General features: G+C 37.2%; 6 protein-coding genes across 9 annotated transcripts; 2 read left to right on the forward strand and 4 right to left on the reverse strand.

Annotated features, from left to right (window-relative positions):
• Positions 1-1,871: 1,871 nt before the first annotated feature.
• AT5G47510 (Sec14p-like phosphatidylinositol transfer family protein) lies at positions 1,872-4,402 on the forward strand (the record flags this gene model as incomplete). 4 transcript variants are annotated; one of them, NM_001344732.1, is made up of 11 exons in its annotated part: positions 1,872-2,224; positions 2,291-2,390; positions 2,484-2,750; positions 2,830-2,907; positions 2,986-3,087; positions 3,168-3,217; positions 3,323-3,431; positions 3,505-3,579; positions 3,661-3,735; positions 3,810-3,851; positions 3,944-4,402. In NM_001344732.1, 11 exons carry the CDS (start codon positions 2,064-2,066, stop codon positions 4,016-4,018), a joined length of 1,134 nt encoding a protein of 377 aa, NP_001331127.1. In that variant the 3' UTR covers positions 4,019-4,402. The 4 variants fall into 4 exon arrangements, with proteins under 4 accessions (NP_001331127.1, NP_001331128.1, NP_001331129.1 ...); NM_124124.3 differs by having other exon boundaries at positions 2,067-2,224; positions 3,944-4,096; NM_001344731.1 differs by having other exon boundaries at positions 1,872-2,390.
• RABA5a (RAB GTPase homolog A5A) lies at positions 4,249-6,766 on the reverse strand. Its single transcript, NM_124125.4, has 5 exons — positions 6,590-6,766; positions 5,743-5,810; positions 5,584-5,673; positions 5,046-5,458; positions 4,249-4,940 (listed from the first exon to the last, which is right to left on the reverse strand). The coding sequence occupies exons 4-5, from the start codon at positions 5,383-5,385 to the stop codon at positions 4,615-4,617; spliced, it is 666 nt and encodes a 221-aa protein (NP_199563.1). The 5' UTR covers positions 5,386-5,458; positions 5,584-5,673; positions 5,743-5,810; positions 6,590-6,766; the 3' UTR covers positions 4,249-4,614.
• A 1,626-nt stretch (positions 6,767-8,392) lies between these two features.
• Positions 8,393-10,080, forward strand: AT5G47530 (Auxin-responsive family protein). The gene is made up of 3 exons (NM_124126.3): positions 8,393-9,116; positions 9,246-9,500; positions 9,584-10,080. Exons 1-3 carry the CDS (start codon positions 8,490-8,492, stop codon positions 9,887-9,889), a joined length of 1,188 nt encoding a protein of 395 aa, NP_199564.1. The 5' UTR covers positions 8,393-8,489; the 3' UTR covers positions 9,890-10,080.
• On the reverse strand, positions 10,048-12,777 carry AT5G47540 (Mo25 family protein). Its single transcript, NM_124127.6, has 11 exons — positions 12,219-12,777; positions 11,885-12,046; positions 11,678-11,796; positions 11,498-11,572; positions 11,300-11,393; positions 11,142-11,201; positions 10,956-11,024; positions 10,768-10,866; positions 10,646-10,690; positions 10,454-10,556; positions 10,048-10,360 (listed from the first exon to the last, which is right to left on the reverse strand). Exons 1-11 carry the CDS (start codon positions 12,345-12,347, stop codon positions 10,284-10,286), a joined length of 1,032 nt encoding a protein of 343 aa, NP_199565.4. The 5' UTR covers positions 12,348-12,777; the 3' UTR covers positions 10,048-10,283.
• Positions 12,778-13,332: 555 nt separating this feature from the next.
• On the reverse strand, positions 13,333-14,198 carry AT5G47550 (Cystatin/monellin superfamily protein). Its single transcript, NM_124128.2, has one exon. The coding sequence runs from the start codon at positions 13,981-13,983 to the stop codon at positions 13,615-13,617; it is 369 nt and encodes a 122-aa protein (NP_199566.1). The 5' UTR covers positions 13,984-14,198; the 3' UTR covers positions 13,333-13,614.
• A 189-nt stretch (positions 14,199-14,387) lies between these two features.
• Positions 14,388-18,122, reverse strand: TDT (tonoplast dicarboxylate transporter). Its single transcript, NM_124129.4, has 3 exons — positions 16,920-18,122; positions 15,032-16,172; positions 14,388-14,948 (listed from the first exon to the last, which is right to left on the reverse strand). The coding sequence occupies exons 1-3, from the start codon at positions 17,364-17,366 to the stop codon at positions 14,914-14,916; spliced, it is 1,623 nt and encodes a 540-aa protein (NP_199567.1). The 5' UTR covers positions 17,367-18,122; the 3' UTR covers positions 14,388-14,913.
• Between the last annotated feature and the right edge of the window lie 130 nt (positions 18,123-18,252).

The following is an 18,252-nucleotide window of genomic DNA, read 5'->3' on the forward strand; positions in this document are numbered from 1 at the left end:
GAAACAAAGACAAAGTATTTTTTTTTTGTTGACATCAGGCAAAGAATTATACACAACAAGATCTAAATGTTTTTGTCTTCATATGTATTAGCTTTTACTGTTTAAACCAAGGAATTGAGAGTCCTTATTATAATTTTAATAAAAGGTAGCCTGCCTGCCTATATCGTGTTAGGTCGTTTATTTTTTCTATTTGGAATTACGTGTTTGGCTAACTATTTCAGGTTTTGAGTTTATAAAGGTTTGCGTTTATTTCAGATTCAACCAATGATGTAACAGCTTTATTGGTAATCATAAATAGCTGCCCATGATAATTGTTTTAATATAACTTTGATAATAAATATATTAATAGTTTACTGCTTCCATGAATTGTATATTGGACTATTGGAGAATGCCCATAATCATGATAAGATTATTTGAAGCATGCTTAATTAACCACAATGTAGCATGAGGAACCCACTCTTTCTCTCACACTCTCTTTCTTAGTTTAATTTCTATTTATACATATACACATGCACACCAATCTATTGACATTTAAAAGTAGTTTCGGTGTAAAATGGGAATATGGACAATAAAACGGTCCTGTTGAGGTGAAAAATGAATTTGAAAACGATCTAAAGCAAAATGGGATATAAAAGAGGGAAAGAAGAAAGATGGGTGAGAAAATAAGGACGTGAAATTTATGATAGTGCGGACACACTGCTTCTTAAGCATCACGTGAACCTCCTTTTGGGGTCCTACTTCCTTTGAAAAGTTGCACTCATCATCATTCATCAATCCACAAACCTATCAACCTAGCTAGATATATTTTGAACGTTGGAGATTGTTCCAAACCTTTTTGGTTAAATCCGAAGGGGACCATAGTCCATAGACTCCTTTGATATCCGATCCCGTTCATTATTACCTTTTATTTCGACGGATCTAAAATTTATAGTTAACCATAAAGCAATAAAATGCTACAACCAAATAATTTTCTATTCATTAATTAGAATGAACCGAATGACATTTTGATAAAATTTACGAGGATATATTATGCATGTCTAAATATCGGTAAATTACAAATTAATATAATATTTTTTTTTTTAAACGAAGATTTACATGAATATTAGGTTATTATATTTTGTGACATATCACATATCAAAGGACCCAGTGTTGTTTTTACTTCTTCTTTTTTTTTGTTTATTTGTTAAAAGCTACTTTTTACATTACTCCTAGTCCTAGGTCTGTTTTTAAAATGAGAAATACCCTAGAATAGCAATAAAACAAGTTTGTGGATAATTATAGCACACATTCTCTAAAATTAGCATAAGTAAATATACAAAATAACTATTTTTACCTAATTATGTAAAATAAAAAGTTAATTGCAATTTGCAATCACGATTACAATATGATCGCATGAAACGTCAATCAAAATCTTATATTAGTCTTTTTAATATTAAATTTGTGCTATTTTGAAAATTTGGAGATTGTGTGCTAAATTTGGTTACAAAGTTTATTTTTGTGATATTTGTGAAAGTTGGCCTTTTAAAAATGTCTTTTTGAAAATTGTATATCATTTTATTTTAAATCTTATTTGATGTATATAATTCTATTTTAAAATCTTATTTGATGTATATAATTAAGATATGTAAATGAATACTTTTTCTTGGTTTGAAATTTTATATTTTCTCGTTTATTCAAGAGCAGTTGACAAAAAAGAAAGAAAAAAAAAACTAATTTTGGAGAAATGTATAACCAGTGTAATACATAGATCACAGATGGCTCAGCTCATTATTAAGTAATAAAAGTAGGCCCATTTTATCTAATAAAATCGTAAGTGGGCCTTCCTTGTTTTCTAAACAAACAAAAACGACGCCGTAAAGCAGAATTAACAACACAAAAATACCGTTATTCTCTCTCTTTCTCTTTCTCGCCTAACTTTTCCCGCGCCGAGAGAAATCAATTATTCGATTCTCTCACTGAACTTTTCTTTTCTTCCTCAGCACTTCAATGCATCTATTTCATCAATTCTTCTTCTTTACAAGTTTTGAATTCTGGAAACAGAGTCGCATAATCTATCGTTGCGGATGATGCAAGAAACAGACAGAGATATTCACATCTCTGATGGTACCATGAACAAGGAAGAGCAGAGCCCAAATAATGAAGAGATGGTTGAAGCGTTTCGTAACTTGCTTCTCCTCCATGGCCACTTACCTGATAAGCACGGGGATCATAATACACTTCGCAGGTAATCTTCAAAATCATCCTATAACCCCAAAATCACCCTGGTTGATTTTTCTTCTCAAAATGTTAGGTTTCTTAAAATGAGAGATTTTGATCTGGAGAAATCTAAAGAGGCTTTTCTCAATTATATGAAGTGGCGAGTGGACTATAAAGTGGATTTGATCTCTCAGGTGAGTTAAAAAGGCGATCACTTTTTCTTGTTTATGTTTCGTTAACTAAGATTATTAGCTTACTCACAAGGTGTTCGACGAAATGTCTGACAGAAGTTTAAGTTTGAGGAATATGGTGAAGTCAAGAAACATTACCCTCATGGGTTTCATAAGGTAGACAAAACTGGTAGGCCTATTTACATTGAGAGACTCGGGATGACTGACCTTAACGCGTTTCTCAAAGCAACCACCATTGAGAGATATGTTAACTATCATATCAAAGAACAAGAGAAAACAATGAGCTTGAGATATCCAGCATGTTCAATTGCTTCAGATAAGCATGTTTCGTCAACAACAACCATATTGGATGTCTCTGGAGTGGTAATATTTTCGGCCTTTTAAACTGTAGATGAAATTATTTAACAAATTGTTTGTTGCCTCATCCATTGTTCTTGAAAAGGGAATGTCAAACTTCTCAAAACCTGCGAGATCCCTCTTTATGGAAATTCAAAAGATAGACAGCAACTACTACCCTGAGGTAGGTTGGATTTTTCGGATTCATTAACAGCTTCATATCAACAAGGAATGGATGTAATTCTGGTTGGTTTGGCTCTAGACTTTGCATCGCCTCTTCGTTGTCAATGCCAGTTCTGGATTCCGGATGTTGTGGCTTGCACTCAAGACCTTTCTTGATGCTCGGACATTGGCCAAAGTTCAAGTAATAAGCATATGCCACTCGGTGCTCGCTTTTCGTTTAGTCACAGATTTCTTTACCTAAAATGATGTTTGTTGTTGTAGGTGCTAGGACCCAATTACCTTGGAGAGCTACTTGAAGCAATAGAACCAAGGTCTAAAACCTTTTTCTGATTTGTTTTCTCTACTAAATTCAGTGAAAAGATTTGTTTCATAAATGAGGAACCTCAGGAATATTTGTGTTTGATTTCTGAAAACAGCAACTTACCAACATTTCTTGGAGGAAATTGCACCTGTTCAGATCATGGAGGCTGTCTTTTCAGTGATGAAGGACCTTGGAATGATCCAGGCATCAAGGAAAAGATCGAGGTTTGTGCCATTACCATTTATTGAACTTTTATCAAGCTATACACAGTAAAATTGGATATTATCTTCGATATAGGAGCCTTCCACAATCGAAGATGCTCATTCAGAGACTATGGATAAAGTCTCAGAAAATGCTCCAGCCAATCAAAAGGTACATAAAGATAGTGTAAATGAAATCGATTTATTGAATTCAATATTGAAGCTGATTCAGATATATATAAATGGAATGCAGGAAAGTTTAGGCGAGGTCATGATTACAATGGAGAAGTATGCTGCCCTGAAAACTGCTGTCAAGGATTCCCAGAAGGTGAAATCTAGGATAATATGAAATTTAGTTTCATGAATCTTTTGACTGATTTGTGTGTGTTTTGGTTCCTGCAGAGGATAGAAATGTTGGAAATATCACTCCATGAGACTAAAAAGGTAAAGAGAGACAAGAGAAGCTAAATGGTTACACAGCATATGAGTTTTACTTGTCTATGCTTAAGATCCAATGGTCTTCCTCCTATTTTCAGGTCTTGAATGGACTCGCGGAGATCATTGAGGCCATTCAACCGAATCAACCTATAACCAAATGCAAACCGGTTTAGAAAGCAATATAGTTAAGAATATGTCCGGTTTGATTATCTGAAGAAAAGAAATGTATTATGATGACGATAATGATGATGATAGATGATAGATGATAGATAAGTTTGTGGAATCCGTACTACGGCGTTAAATGCAATCATGTGTGGAGCCAATCTGTCTCACATGCAATTGCACGTGTGATCTCTGCACCACAACTTTCTTCTAATTCCACAGCTCGATTTGATCCTCTTCCCGATGACAAATGCTCCATAGAAATAACAATATTCATTACATATTACAACTATTTTATTTACAAGTAAACCATTTTCTTGTAAAAGGATCTATAGACTTGGCAGTGATGTATAACAGGTGACACTAACAGAAGACTAATCATCATCATCATTCATTATCATGAGTTGCAAACTTTATAGAGTAGTGTGAGTCTCATAAAAGCTTCTGCAATAGAAAATTTACAGATTGCTACTACACCTAAACACTTCCACACCACAACACAAGCCCATCTCAAATTTCAACGTTCATGGCAACGTGGACAACATAAACAATCAAACAGATGATCAATAGTCTTCCTTTTTAAGCTCTCTACAATTTCAGTTTTCTATCAAGAAGAACAACATCCACCTTTCTTGAACTCGCCCTGCCCGTCTGATGGTATCACAACTTTCTTGCCATTGCTCAGTGAAGCAGGGTCTTGCTTGTTTAGCTCCTGTGAGCTCATCACTTTCCTGCTCAGTATGTTGTATATCTCCTTCACAACCGTCTCAAATGCAGCTGCCACGTTTGATGAGTCCAAAGCCGATGTCTCCATGAAGAAAAGACCTTGTGCTTCAGCCAATGCCTTCCCTTCCGCTGTTGACACTTCTCTCAAGTCCTTCAGATCCGACTTGTTGCCCACCAGGATCGTCACAACATTCATATCAGAGTGTGCTGCAACAGTTTTATGAAGACACCCCTCACTTTCATTATTCTTGAATCAATTAGCAAATGGGAGATTGTTTAGTAGCAGATAAGAAAAGATAAGAGGTTTCTTACTGTGTAGCTCGTTGAGCCATCTACCAATGCTGTGAAAAGTCTGCCGTCTGCTGATATCGTAAACCAGAAGAGCTCCAACTGCACCTCGGTAATATGCAGAAGTGACTGCTCTAAAACGTTCTTGACCTGCTGTGTCCCATATCTGTGCTTTGATCTCCTTCCCGTTTATATCCATCTTCTGTGTCTGAAACTCCACTCCAATCGTCGACTTTGAATTGGGATAGAACTCATCCCTCGCAAATCTGGCAAGTAAATTTGATTTCCCGACAGCAGAATCACCGATTAGAACAATCTTAAAGAGGTAGTCTTCGCTCTTGTCGTCTTCAGAGTAGAAAGCCATGTCCTTTAATGCTCAAGATTAACCCTTCTACAGAAGCATATCTTTACCACTGGCTTGAAGCCCGTCAACAAAGCTAAGGACAAAACAAAGAGCCAAAGTGAGGAAGAGGGAAGACAAGAATAAGTAGAGTTGGCATAGGAAACTTGAGAAACAGTAAAGATTGAGATCTAAGAGAAACAAGAGAATCTTTAAGATCACCTGTCTACTTGAGGTAGCTTCCTAGAAGGTTCAGTGGAACAAAGTTGACTAAATATCAAAACTTTCAGCTCTCAACCACCCTAAGAAAATCTATCACAAGCAAAGTATTCAGCACATAAACGCATTCTGGATCCAAAGTAAGACAGCAATACAAGTTACCTCTTCTGAAAGCTTGATCTGGCTCTTTAACACCTCCTAGAGAAACTTGTTATACAAGCTCATGAAGCCTATATACAACAAGTAAAGCTAACTTTAGTTATAATCTCACCCTAAGAATCTAAGTTAAAGTCGGTAGATACTGACTATTCACAAATCATGAAAGCCACCAATAGGAAAGCAGAGAAATATTCTCTCTATCATAAGGAGAAACAGAATTGAGACAGAAAAGACAAGCGCGGGCCCAATTCAACCAACAATACTCATTCACTTGATCACACAAAGTGCAATCTTAAACACTGATAGAAAATTCTCAGTCTTGTCCTTAGGGCTCACATTAAAGATGAATCGAGTTAATGATTGCTGCAGGTTTATAATATCTGCCTGAATATGAAAATCTTCATATACGGCATTAGAAAATGAAAGTAGGCCACACATTTCTTTCTGAAAAAGATGATGAGACATCAAAACTTATAAAACACCAATTCAAAAAAATAATCGAAACTTCACCTAAGAAACTAAACCCAAGTAAGAACCCATTTTCGCAAAAGAGAAGGAGGAGATATTGTAAGAACTCTTTAAAGCAAAAACAGAGCATTGTAATAGAAACAATCAAACCAAGTAAAAACAGAATTTTACATGAGAGATCATCACATTACATTCCCGTCAGATGTAAGATCACACACATACATACACACACAAGACAGAGAAAACGTTGATGATCACGAATTATGAAGACCCATTAGACAAAACAGGACAAAAAACTCGCATTTACAGGGATAATCATAAGGGGAAAATTGAGAAAAACCTTCTCTTTATTCTCGGGAAGTGCAGAGGAAAACAAAATTACCTTGTGGAAGCAACACCGATTAAAGAAATTGGGGAACATGGGAATGGAATGGATCCAAAGAGAAGAAAACGAAACAAGAGATCCCAAAAATGGAATCGGAAAACGAAAGGATTCAACGCCTTCTTCTGGGAAATCAAAGACACGCAGTAACTCTGGCAGAGAGAGAGAGAAAGAAAGAGACCGGAGTTTTTCCATTTCGGTTCGGATTGGTAATAATGGGCTCAGCAAAAATAAAACATCTTGGGCCCTTATGGACCCTCTTACCCTATTTTACCATAGGCTCTACTTTTTTTTACCACCTTTGTTTTAGTTTCACTTAAAATTTTAGTTAAGGAAAAAAAAGTTACCGATTATGTACACTCTACTGTTATTTATTAGACACAACAAAACTTTCAAATATGATGGATTTTCCATCCTATTTTATTTATAAAAGAAAATATTTATATTTCTAACATCAACAAACTCTACCCAAATCAGATTATCCTTCTGAAACTATGCAATTTGTATTGTTTTTCAGGAAACTAGTGATTTTTTGAATAATTGTAATACTTTTCATTCATCAAAAAAACATATTATATCTTTCCTTTTTTTCCATCAAAAACATATTATATCTAAATATCTCATTTTGGGTTGTTTTTTGATAATTAACACTTAAGCCCATATAAAAGAGTCTAGTTCAAACTGAGCCCAGCTACACCAAAGAATCTAGTGGGGGACATGTGGCAGGTAGTAATTTGAGCGTTGACCAAGAAAGGACATTATTATACATCCACCTGGTTAGAGCATGCTTATAGGTGATATTCTCAAAGTATCATTAAAAAAATTTTAGTATTATTTATAATGTTTGTTTAATAGATAAATATTTTTTTTCTTACTTTTAATAAATGCTACCAATCAGGAGATGTCACGTAGATGATACTGATATCAAGAAAATCACTGGAATGATACTAATCAAACTCATTCTAATTGTTTGGTTAATAAAAAAATAATTTTTACACTGATGATATTCTAAAAATATCACTCATGTACATGGTCTTAACCGTTGAAATGTTGGTCGCGGCCTATATATAGAAGAACATAACTCTAAAAATAGCTAAACCCAACCACTTCCCTTGGATTGGAATCTCTCATAAACAGTTTGTTGGTCTGGTCCGCTCCAGTCCATACTCATAAGGTGGTAGATGTTTACTTAGGGTACATCATACATGCACAACGTTAGTAGTTGCAGGCATAGACGTGTTTGCCCTTTATTACGCGAAAACCACTACTCCCTTCGCTAGTCTACTTTCGTCAATTGAACCACTAAACCCAATGAAACCTAATATTTTAGTGTGCTCAATAATTTATCATCATCCCAATTCCCAAGCGTACCAAGATTATAATCTAACTTAACGCGCAATGTCATGACAAAACCTATATACAATGAAAAAGATTTTTCATGACAAACAAAGAAAAAATAAACACGAGAAATGAGTTCTCGTAATAAAGTTGGTGTGAACTGGTTTTTGAACGTGAAGATGACCCCTTCATATTTTTATTTCTTGGTTTTTGCTTGAGAGGGTTAAAGACTCTTAAGGAAGAAATACATTACACGTCAAACCTTTTTGGGAAAACAATGAACGCTTCATTTATAATGTTTCTATTTTTTACTCTTAGGTAAAACATTGCAATTGATAGATGAACAAGAACAAAAGCAGAGGATTAAAAGAAAGATTAAACTATGAAAAAAGGACACGTGTGAAGAGAATTAGAGATTCTGTATTAAGACAGATTAACTAACAAACCAAACCCTACTTGTTCCACTTTCTATTCATACTTAATCTCATTCTCCTCTCTTCCCCTTCATACTTAAATCTTATCATTCATCCATCTTTTAATCATTACTCGAGATTCTGTTTCCATGGCCATATCCTCAAATCTTCTCCTTTGTCTCTCTCTTTTCATTTTCATCATCACCAAATCCGCCTTGGCTCAGAAATGTTCCAACTACAAATTCTCCACCAACCGTCTCTTTGAGTCTTGCAACGACCTACCTGTTCTTGATTCCTTCCTCCACTACACTTACGATTCTTCTTCAGGCAATCTCCAAATCGCGTATCGCCACACAAAGCTCACCCCCGGGAAATGGGTGGCATGGGCCGTGAATCCCACATCTACTGGCATGGTCGGAGCTCAAGCCATTGTGGCTTATCCACAATCAGACGGCACCGTTAGGGCTTATACGTCACCCATCAGTAGCTACCAAACGAGTCTCCTAGAAGCTGAGCTGAGTTTCAACGTCTCTCAGTTGTCTGCCACTTACCAAAACAACGAGATGGTCATCTACGCAATTCTGAATCTTCCACTTGCGAATGGTGGAATCATTAACACTGTGTGGCAAGATGGGTCACTGTCAGGGAACAATCCTCTGCCTCATCCAACTTCTGGCAACAATGTTCGTTCTGTTTCTACTCTTAACCTTGTCTCTGGTGCATCTGGATCCACCTCTACCGGAGCAGGAGGAGCTTCCAAGCTACGCAAACGCAACGTGAGTCCATGGTTTTATCAATTTCTTCATTTCATGTTTTTTAGGAATCTCACATATGAAATGAGATTTATCAATCCCATCATTGTTAGTTGGTTTTATGAAACTTATCACTCCTAATCATTATTGCAGATACATGGAATATTGAACGGTGTGAGCTGGGGTATAATGATGCCAATAGGAGCAATCATTGCTCGCTACTTGAAAGTCTCAAAATCAGCAGATCCTGCTTGGTTCTACCTTCATGTTTTCTGCCAGTCTTCTGCTTACATCATTGGTGTTGCCGGTTGGGCGACCGGTCTCAAACTGGGCAACGAATCAGCCGGGATTCAGTTTACCTTTCACCGTGCTGTTGGGATCGCTCTCTTCTGCCTCGCAACAATTCAGGTAGGTTTTAGTTAACAGTACAGAGAGTATTACACTTGTCATGAATATGTTGCAATTACTAAGTTGCTTGTTTCACACGTTAGGTGTTTGCAATGTTTTTGAGACCCAAACCAGAGCACAAGTACAGAGTCTACTGGAACATTTATCACCACACTGTAGGCTATTCAGTGATCATTCTTGCGGTGGTAAACGTTTTTAAAGGACTAGACATCCTGAGCCCTGAGAAGCAGTGGAGAAACGCTTACACCGCCATAATCGTAGTACTAGGTATAGTCGCGGTTGTGCTCGAAGGGTTTACTTGGTATGTAGTCATAAAGAGAGGGAAAGCAGAGGCATCTGCGAAAACAAGTCAACGAGTAGGCAACGATGGTCGGTCTCTATACGTGTAGACTCTGTAAAGATTAGAGTAAAATGTTCTGGTTTATTTGGTCATTATGGGCTTGTGGTTGTTAATTTTTGTTTGTTTTCGAGATTAAGTTAATACATTTGATGTTTAATAGTTGTTGAAGTTGAAAGACTCTTGTGCTCTTTTACAACATTCATGATGTGAGCTTTTGACAAACCATTTTATTTCATCGACAGTGAAGTAGTGTACATATGAATACATATATCGAATAGATATCTCGTATGTGTATGTGTGTGTGTGTGTGTGTGTGTGTGTGTGTGTGTGGTGAGAAAGTGAGAGGAAGATTGGTTACCTAATGTAAAAAAACAACAAGATGCTTCAAAAATGTCTTTTCGAGTGTTTTAAAAGGGAAGGAAGGATGAATTGCATTAGTTGGTTCAAGCAAGATCTCGAGGTTCAAGGGCTGCGATTTCTCTCAAAACCTGACTTTTGTCTGCTTCAAACCTCTCATCCTCTGTCAACCAAATGAACCAAACAATGCTTTAATAAGGTTAAGGAGCAGAAGGATCGGATACAAGCGTTTCACTTAACAAGATTAGTTTCATACCTTTGTCTGGTTTCAAATCAGCCAACAATCTCAGAAGCTTGCTTCTGTTGGCCACCAGAATGTTGACTATATCCGCAGGCTTGTTTTGGTTCGCTGCAAACAGCTGCACAACAGTGACGATAATCTCAGTACAATCACGTTGGACTGACAAGTGACAATCATCATTATGTTACATCTCGTTAATGTAGGTACCTTAAAGACATGGAATGCTTCTATTTGGATACTCTTGCTTGACTCCTGTAATTCAAGCGATTGAGTTTATTTCCCAAACTATTATAATCAAGAACAAAAAAACGGAGAGTAAAGCATCGTACTCTTAGAAGATTCATGAGAATCCTCAAGTTATCCCTCGAGCTCACATATTTCGTCATCACAGCTGAATTTGATCGATCCAATAATATATCACCCAACAACTGTTTAACATTTACACCATACAGTACATAAGATTGATCAGCCAGTACCATCATTTCAATGTTTTAGATTCTTGTATAAGTTAGCCTACCTTAATAGCTTGCCGTCTGGTTATATAATTACTTGATTCAAGAAGCTTTGAGTTGTAGTCTGCGAAAAACTGCAAACCAAAAAGTTTGAGATTATTATACGACTTGAACGCAGGACCTGCAGAGGATAAATTACAATGTTCTGTCTTCAAGCATATATCATAGTGCATTGTTGCTACATAACTTACCCAGTCTTCATTCTTGGTGAGAAACTCGGCAACAGTAGACTTATGCCTTGTCAGCAGTTCCTGTGAAAATAAATGACAGGTTTGGAGTTATGATTGCATGTTTACTAGTCCCAGACAGGGAAAGATCCAAGCTAAAAATGCGAGTTTTGTTTTGGAACCTTAAAAGTAGCAGCAGCATCGGCAGCAATGTCGAAATTTGGAAGCTGTATGTAATCAAAGAATTTCTTCACATGGTCAGACTCCAAAACATATCTGAATCCAAAGAAATTAAGTTAGTAAACACATTTTCCGTTATTCTCTGAATCCATAATTACTCCATAGGTCGTAAAATGAAGAAAATGAAACGATTGGCTCACTTAGCCACAATCTGATGACGGATACACTCCCTAAACATAGCACCATAGTGTAAAGCCATGTCTGTGTTCTCGAAGCTGACACAAAACATGGAAAGCTATAAAAATGATAAAATGTGGTATCTCTTAATTTGGAAAAACTACCAACTAATAACTTCAATGATAGTAACACACAAGACTCACCCTTCAATCAAAACATCCATGAGATCAATGTTGGCTTCTAAATAATCAGAAGCAATCAACCGTGAATTAACCTGTTGCCTCTGTAGATTTGCAACAACTTGTGTAGCATCTTTCCTCGTCTAATTAAAAAAAAAGGACAGATTTTTCGCAATTCAATCATCCAATGTATCTCAAAAATGATGTCTTTCCTATACGGAGAAATGTTACCTCCAAGTTAAGTTTAGGGAGACAAGTAATCAAGAGACGTAGAGTATCCTCTTTAAAGAATTCTTGAGTCAACTGTGCACAAGCTTCTGCCACAGGCTCTGCTTCGCTGTTCCCGTAGAGAATCGACTTCATGTCACGGATATTCCGGCTTAATTCCGCCATCTGCAACCACATACCATTAATTCAATTGGAGCACAAATGGCATAGAGAGAAATGACATTATTGCAATGAAGATACCAAAACCAAACACCAAGAAGAATTCAACAATTCATGGAAGAATTTGCACACATTGAAAGAATCATCTTTTATTGGAGAATATAAATAAAAATGGAACCTTTTCGTCGCGTTTGGAATCTCGGAGGTCAGGCAAAGAGGTAGATCGATCGGAGAAGAGAAGGAGATCGCGGGTTTGTCGAACAAGGTCAGCAGGAGTGCGTGGCTTAGACTTGAAAAGCCCTTTCATCTTCGCACCGCCGATATCAGATTGATCCGACGGTTCTCCGCCGTAGCCAGAAGAGCTAAGGCTACCGCTGAGGTGGTGCTGCGACGGAAGCCTCCTCGCCGATGCGGAGGAGGAGGCTTCACGTCCAGCAGCACCTCTCGTTGACACGCACGACCCTATCCTTACACCTTTCCTTCTTCCTCCCCCAAATTCCAAACAACGAAAAGATAAAAACTTTGTCCCCAAAAATTGAAGCTTTTTTGTTTGTGCTCTGAATATGGGAATGGGATTCTCTCTCCCCTATATCTCCTCGCCTTTCACCATCTTTCTCTCACTTGGGCCTCTTCCATTTTTAGCGCTGGAAATGTACAGAGAATAGAGAGAGAAAGCTATTTTCTCCTTTCTTTTGTTTCCCTCGGATTTTAAAACTAATTTATATTTTGTTTTCGTGTCACTTTTTGTTATGATTATATTTTAATATGGCTAAAAAGCAATTGTTCGAGGTCACTCGAAAATAGAATCCTTGGGTATCGATTGCTAACATTTTTTGGGTAACAATGTTACATGTATTTATAAATACAACTTTGCCACAGCGAATACAATGAAAAATGAAAAGTTAGCATATTAAAAAGGTAACAATGATTGCTAACAATTACTACTAGTTTTATCGTTTTAGTAGTTATCGATCACAAATATGAAAAGTTAGCGATACTAAAAGCTGTGATTTCAGCATTTCTTGTATTGTTGTTTCTTACTAATCGTAGTTATTTTGGTATCGTTATTGTTTTGTAATCGGAACCGATGATTACAAATGAAATAGGTATTGGTTTCAACAATTTAGACACTATGTAGATGAATAGAGATGATGATGATGGAAAATGTGAAGAAGGTAGTTGGATAAACAAAACAAAGGTCACATGTAAATGAGCAATATGGATGGACCAAAGACAAATGACATGTTCACTTTACACCTTCACTTTCTTTCTTTCCCTCACATGTTCCCTCTTGTCTCCTGTTTTGTAATTGACTCATTTAATTGTTTTATTTAGAGAGTGTTATTACATCTCTCAACTGTCTCGTGACTGACCCATAATTTGCATACCAGATTATCCGGCATAATTACCGGATTTGTCAAAGAACTTGTTCAATCATCATTTCTTCAGATTTGCATATTTTGAAAACTATAGAAATACATAAAATAGACACAATAATTGTCTTATGTTTATTTCAACTCCTTTGTTTTTAATGTTTCTGCAATATTAATAAAGAGCGGTTACATGTTAAAAGCTTAAAGGAAGCGACCATTATTGGCAGGCTCGAAGGAAGTGAGATTTCTGAATTTCATCCACGGCTTGTCCCATACGATTGCCAAGTAGTTCTTGCTCACTCCGTCGCCGTCATTAGCCGCCACCTTAAGACGGTAATTTGTACCAGATACGACCTGAGTCTCGCCGCTAACAACCGTCTCGAACTTGAGTCCCGATTCGCTCCGTTTGTTGTACTCGGAGACCGCGAATTCACCGATCTCTACGACTTGAGGGTCCGTAACGTTGCTGATGGGACTCCAACCACCGACGCGGGCAGCCGCAGAGGCGTAGAGAGGGAGGAGGACGACGACGAGAGAGAGGAGAAGAAGGAAGACGACCTTACTAGTCATTTTGCTTTGTAACTGTTGTTTCCTCAAAATTGATTATGGCATTGAGTTTAAGGGCTTTTAAATACATTAAAGGTCCGCCACGTGGCATGACGTGTGGCAGAATTCTAGATTTCTAGCAGAATATTTATTTCTAATCTTAATAACACATGCCATAATTTAGGCAAAAGGTTTAATGAACTTTTATGAAAAACTTTTTTGCTTTGTATTTCAAAATTTATACTAATTTATTGGTAAATAATTAACACTCACATAATTCTTTATATGTTATGGAATTCAGCATAATATAGACAAATTAATGAGGTTTATCCTCTAGAGGTTGGATATCATTTATGTAATTTGCAATGGCCAACTTCTACCTACGAAAATAAATATCCAAAAGGATTATGACTACTTGTAGTTTTTTACGATTATAAGCATATTATTCAATAGACAAGTAGTGTATAGCAAAGGACAAAGAAAGAACATAAATGAGTGTAAAGGACAAAAACTAATTAAAAAGCAAGACGTTATAAACCATGCATTGATGTTTTGTTTTCTTTGCTTTTTGTGTTTGTAGAAAACCGAAAACAGAAGAAGACACGCTGGACAATGACGTGGTATGGTATGGCCAGGTTGGACCGCGCGCTGGATTTGCCACTAGTTGCTATTGTTAGGAAGAAGAACACACAAATCTGTATTAACCCTTTTTCATATACACACCAAACAAAAAAAAAAAGGGACCAAAGTTACCGGTACGTTGGAAGCACAAAAGAAAGCAATGGTACCGGAAACTATAATCGGGCGGGTTACAAAAATGGGCCGATTTTGTGAATTTTGACCTCATCTAAATTTCCCATTCCATTGACTATATATCTACATATGTATTACGGTAGTAAACAATATAGTACAATAAATCAATTGTGTACATGGTCTTGTGCTTGGCTTGTAGAACTAAACTCCTCCCATTGATGCAAAAACGTAAGCCCCTGGCATCATGTAACAATATCTATAAGAAAACTAAACTACAATGAATCTTATTATATAAAGAAGAAGGTTTTGAGTAAATTACCAAGAGTGGGCATCAAGATGGAGAGAAAGATGGTTCCAGCGATCTTGAGAGGCAAGCCTGTCTTGATCATGTCTTTGATCTCTATATGCCCTGTCGTGAACCCAACGACGTTAGAGGGTGTTCCCGTGGGAAGCAAGAAAGCGAACTGAGCCCCAATGGCTCCTGGAACCATCAAGAGCAAAGGATGGATCCCCATGTTCTTTGCGATTTCGATGAGTAACGGAACCAACAATGTAGTGGTTGCGTTGTTTGAAGTGAACTCTGTGATGGTAGCAGCGATGAGGCAAACCGTTGGAGCAATGGCCCAGTAAGGAGCCGTTTCAAGGAAGACAAGTCCTTTGGATAAGACCTCAGCTAAGCCACTGGTGCGTACTCCATCGGCTATAGCGAATCCAGCTCCCAATAACAAGACAATGTTCCATGGTAGTTTCTTGCATTTGTTCCAGTCCATTAGCTTCTCTCCTTTTTTAATATTGCTTGGGATGATAAACAACAATGTCGCCATCATCACACTCACGGTTCCATCCCCGGCTCGGCCGGCGAAGATCCGACCCCAGCCGGGGATATCATCAGTTATATTCCTTGTCATCCACAACACAACCAACCCACCAAACACGGCTAAGACCATCTTCTCAGCGAAGTTCATTGGCCCTAACAAATCAAGCTCTCTCCTGAGATGAGATTTATGGAGATAAGGAGAGAGAGCTTGTCCTGCTCCTTTAGGACAATACATAACACAAAGAACACACCAAAGCACCACGAATATGCACAAAGCCAATGGGAAGCCAAAGAAGAACCATTGGCTAAAACTGATCGGATCAGCCTCAGGGAAGTAGCTTTTCCACATTCCAACAAGAATCAGATTCACTCCTGTTCCAGTGAGTGTGCTCATCCCACCAACCGCCGCAGAGTATATCACACCTAACACCACCGCCCTGCTAAACTTCCCCACGGCCGGATGCACCACTTCCGTCGTCGATGATGACGAGGGCAGTCTCTGAAGTATCCCCGTAGCGACAGGCATCATCATGACTGCAGCTGCTACGTTATGCATCCACATGCTTACGAACGCTGTTGTGGCGCAGATGCCAAGCAGAAGTAGCGGCGCGTTTAGCGGCTCCACGCAGAACACCAACGTTATCTTCAAGAATTAGATTATCCATTAAGTTATGGTATTAGCTTATCATAATTAGATACGTGGTGACTGGTGAGTTTTCTCTTAATCATAGGATATCTCTCGTACGATTAATTATAGTTTAAAAACATGATAAAAGTAAACAATGATTATAGTTGTGACTTGTGAGCTAATTATTGGAGCCCGCACTTGCACAAATTAAATCATACTCACTATCATTGCTTTTGCTGGAGAAACATAGTGTTTACGTGTCTCTCATCTTTTTTTTTGGGTTGTCATATAAATGGAATTATGGATTGGCCTAGGGCCTCATGAAATGACATCTCATCTATGATACAAATAAAATAAAATAAAATGCATATGAAAAAGATTTTGTTTAAAAAATTGAAATAAAGGACTCTTTGTATGTTAATAACTTAACTTTAAATGATCAAGTTATCATTAGACTTTGAACACACAAATTATTGAAGAAGAATTAAAACGAAATAAATGTGTGTGGGGAAAAAAATGTATGGGGAAGGAAAAACATATAATCTGGCATCACCACGTATAAAACATGGACCACTACACATTGTAATGTTTAATTTTATAAGTAGGGATTCAATTGAAGCAATCCACCTATTTAACGATCATATTTTGTAATTAATTCACCCGTGGACCCGCACACAATCGGAAAGAATCAAATATTGAATAAATTATGTAGAAAAAAGAAGAAGAAGAAGAAGAAGATAAAGAGATAAAGGAAAGACTAACGTTAAGGGCAAGCCGGCGATGGATGTTGTAGTGTTCGACGGCGAGAGCAAGTATGAAGCTGCCGAGTACAAGGGAGATGACGTCATCCATGTAAGAATTTGCTACGTCATCCGCAGCCGATATACCAAAGAGAGGGAAGAGGAAGAGCGGCGTCATGGAGGTGATCGGCATCGGAACGGCCTCCGTCAACCACCACGCGAACATCCACACCAAAACACCGAGCATGTTCCTCGCCGTCGTCGTTTCATCTCCCCCGAGATCTACGCATAGACACACGACGGCGCAAAGAAGAGGACCAAGAGCGATGTAACAGTTTTTGGGCGTGAATATTGTCCGAAGTTGTTGTCCCACCGTTTGTCGTTCGAATGGTTCATCATTATGGACGACCGGTAAGAGCGGAGATTTCAGATCGTCGGATCCGGCGACGGTGACATCACCACCGTTCATTCTGTTTATTCCGTTTTTAATGGAAGGACAAAAAATGATATAGAGAAATGTAAGAACCAAAGAAGAAGAGAAATGAGCCTTTTTATAAATTTATTTATTTCTTTTATTATAATGTGTTTGGGCAAAACATAAAAATAAATATACGAAATGTGTTTATATTAAGGTTATTTATAGAATAATTAAAGTTTGTGGTCATATGACGAAAATATTCGGTGTAAGACCGTGAGTGACACATGTGACATGTTTTAGTATGTGAAGGCCTTTTTAGTAAACTTGTGTTTTTTTCCTGTAAAAAAAAATTGTATTTTCAATCACAAATTTTTGCTGGTTCACGCAAATAAAATTAACAATGTATGGGGTAAGATTGATTAAAGAGACAAATAATGTATTTTTTTGGAAGCCAAAATCGAATTATTAGATAATGGGTTAATATACGAAAGAAAGGTCATTCTTCAGTGAATATGTGATTGATGACTTTTCAGTTTATCTAAGGAAAATAATCGGCCATGAAAATGAAAATGATGGGGTCTTGCAAATTACAAGTTACAAGTGGCGACGCTGTGATGGCTTGTAATTTTGTCTGGACTCTAGAATCTGATGACCCATAAAAGGACACTAGAGATTAAGATGACAAGTAATCATAACAATCTATTTGCTAATAAATTATTCAGTAGTCATATAATCCAAGTGCTATAGCCTATAGGGAATTAATCATTAAAAATATGTAAACTTAAGAGTTATAACTTGTAGATAATATTGATCGTAGCTTCTCCATTAACATTTATTGGTTTCGTTTTATCCACAATCCATAAGCCTGTAACTTTGATTAATATGTCAAATGGATAGTAGAATAACTAAAATTTCAAAGTATATTCTTTTGCTAAAT

Source organism: Arabidopsis thaliana, chromosome 5 (assembly GCF_000001735.4).
Source record: "Arabidopsis thaliana chromosome 5, partial sequence".
Lineage (NCBI taxonomy): Eukaryota > Viridiplantae > Streptophyta > Magnoliopsida > Brassicales > Brassicaceae > Arabidopsis > Arabidopsis thaliana.